General features: G+C 61.8%; 1 protein-coding gene across 1 annotated transcript in view; it reads right to left on the bottom strand.

Annotated features, from left to right (window-relative positions):
* The window catches only part of TMEM59L (transmembrane protein 59 like), an 11,568-nt gene extending 10,746 nt beyond the window's left edge, over positions 1-822 (bottom strand). Inside the window, exon 1 of the mRNA XM_014938130.1 lies at positions 426-822. Within this exon, the coding sequence (XP_014793616.1) occupies positions 426-822 (397 nt within the window). The remainder of the gene's footprint in view (positions 1-425) is intronic.
* Between the last annotated feature and the right edge of the window lie 617 nt (positions 823-1,439).

A 1,439-nucleotide genomic window follows, 5' to 3' on the forward strand; every position in this document is an offset into this window, starting at 1 on the left:
GAGGGGGGGGTGGCAGGGAAGGGGTTAAGCGGGTTATAAATTACCCATGGATGTGGAAATGTGACTGAGAGGAATAGAAAGAAAACTCTGACTGCTGGATTCTTTGCATTTCTAGCCTCTTTATTTTTCCCCCAGGTCACTTTAAAAGGATGCAGGCAGTCGGAGGCAGCTCCGCTGCGCCTCTCCTCCCGCTTTTTTTTCTGGGGGTTTGGGTTTATTTCTTTTTGTTGTTGTTGTTGGTTGTTTTTTTTTACACCCTGGCCCTCGAGCCAGATGCCGTCTCTGTCCAAGGACTTTATGGAGCGAGCTCTGGCTGGGAAATGGGAGTAAATTAGATTAATTCAGGGTAGATGTGCTGGGCCCGGCCCCGGGTGACACATGATGGAAGGGCTGGCAGGAAGGCGGTGGCTGGTGGGAAGCGGGACCGAGGATGCTCAGCTCGGTTTTGGGGACGTCACCAGGGCCATTCCTGGATCCAATTGGGAAGAATTTGAGGAGGGGGGGGTTCACTGTCGGGGAGTTGGGCCCCACGGCCAGATCCTGCACCACAACAGGGCAAAGAGGCCCTGGGAACGTGGCCACGGAGGGAGGGGGGGGGCAGCTGGACCGCCCCAGCCCCACGGGACCACGGTGCTGACGCTGACGAGCCCGCTCCGGGGGGGGCTGCTGGGATGGATCCTGCCTCCCGGGTGGTGGCCACGAGTCCGGTGGCTCGTGGGCAGGAGGGAGAAGCCCTTTAAAGGTCACCCTCAAAGGGCAGCGCCGGCCACGGCCGCGGCGACTCCGGCGCTGAGTCAGAAAGAGGGAGAGAGGTTCGGTCATCGCCGGCTGCTCCCCGTCACCACCACTGCCACCACCACTGCCACTGCCACCACCACTGCCACCACCACTGCCACCACCCCGCTCTGGGGACCACAGGCACGGCAGGGACCCCTCAGGGCTGGTTTTGTCCCCCCTGACCTTCTCCCCATCCCACGGCACCGGGTGCGGATGCTGCCGGGGGTCAGGGAGGGCGAATGTCCCCAAACCACGAGGGTGAATGTCCCCAAACCATGAGGGGGTGACACCGTGGGCATGTCCCAGGTGACACCAGTGGGGAATGACACTCCCCCCTCCTCCCAACACCACTGTCCCCCCACCTTCCCCTCCACCCCCTCAATGAAGCTTCAAGCCACCTTTTGATGATGACTTTGTTGGAACTGACCACGTCCCCTCTGCCAGCACCGGGATGGGTGTCACCCCCCCATTCTGGGACCCCCCCCCATCCCTGCTCCCCACGATAAATCCTAATTATGGTGGCTCCAGGTGGGAGCAGAGGGGTTTCCTGGGGAAGGAGAAGGCAGATGGGGGGAGCGGTGCCACGCAGGTGGGCAGAGGGGTGGCTGCTGGTCCCCAATCCGGCTTCAGGGGGGTGAATTCTCCTCCTCCCCCCCCCCAGC

The sequence above is a fragment of the Calidris pugnax genome, unplaced genomic scaffold, assembly GCF_001431845.1.
Source record: "Calidris pugnax isolate Ruff unplaced genomic scaffold, ASM143184v1 scaffold46, whole genome shotgun sequence".
NCBI lineage: Eukaryota > Metazoa > Chordata > Aves > Charadriiformes > Scolopacidae > Calidris > Calidris pugnax.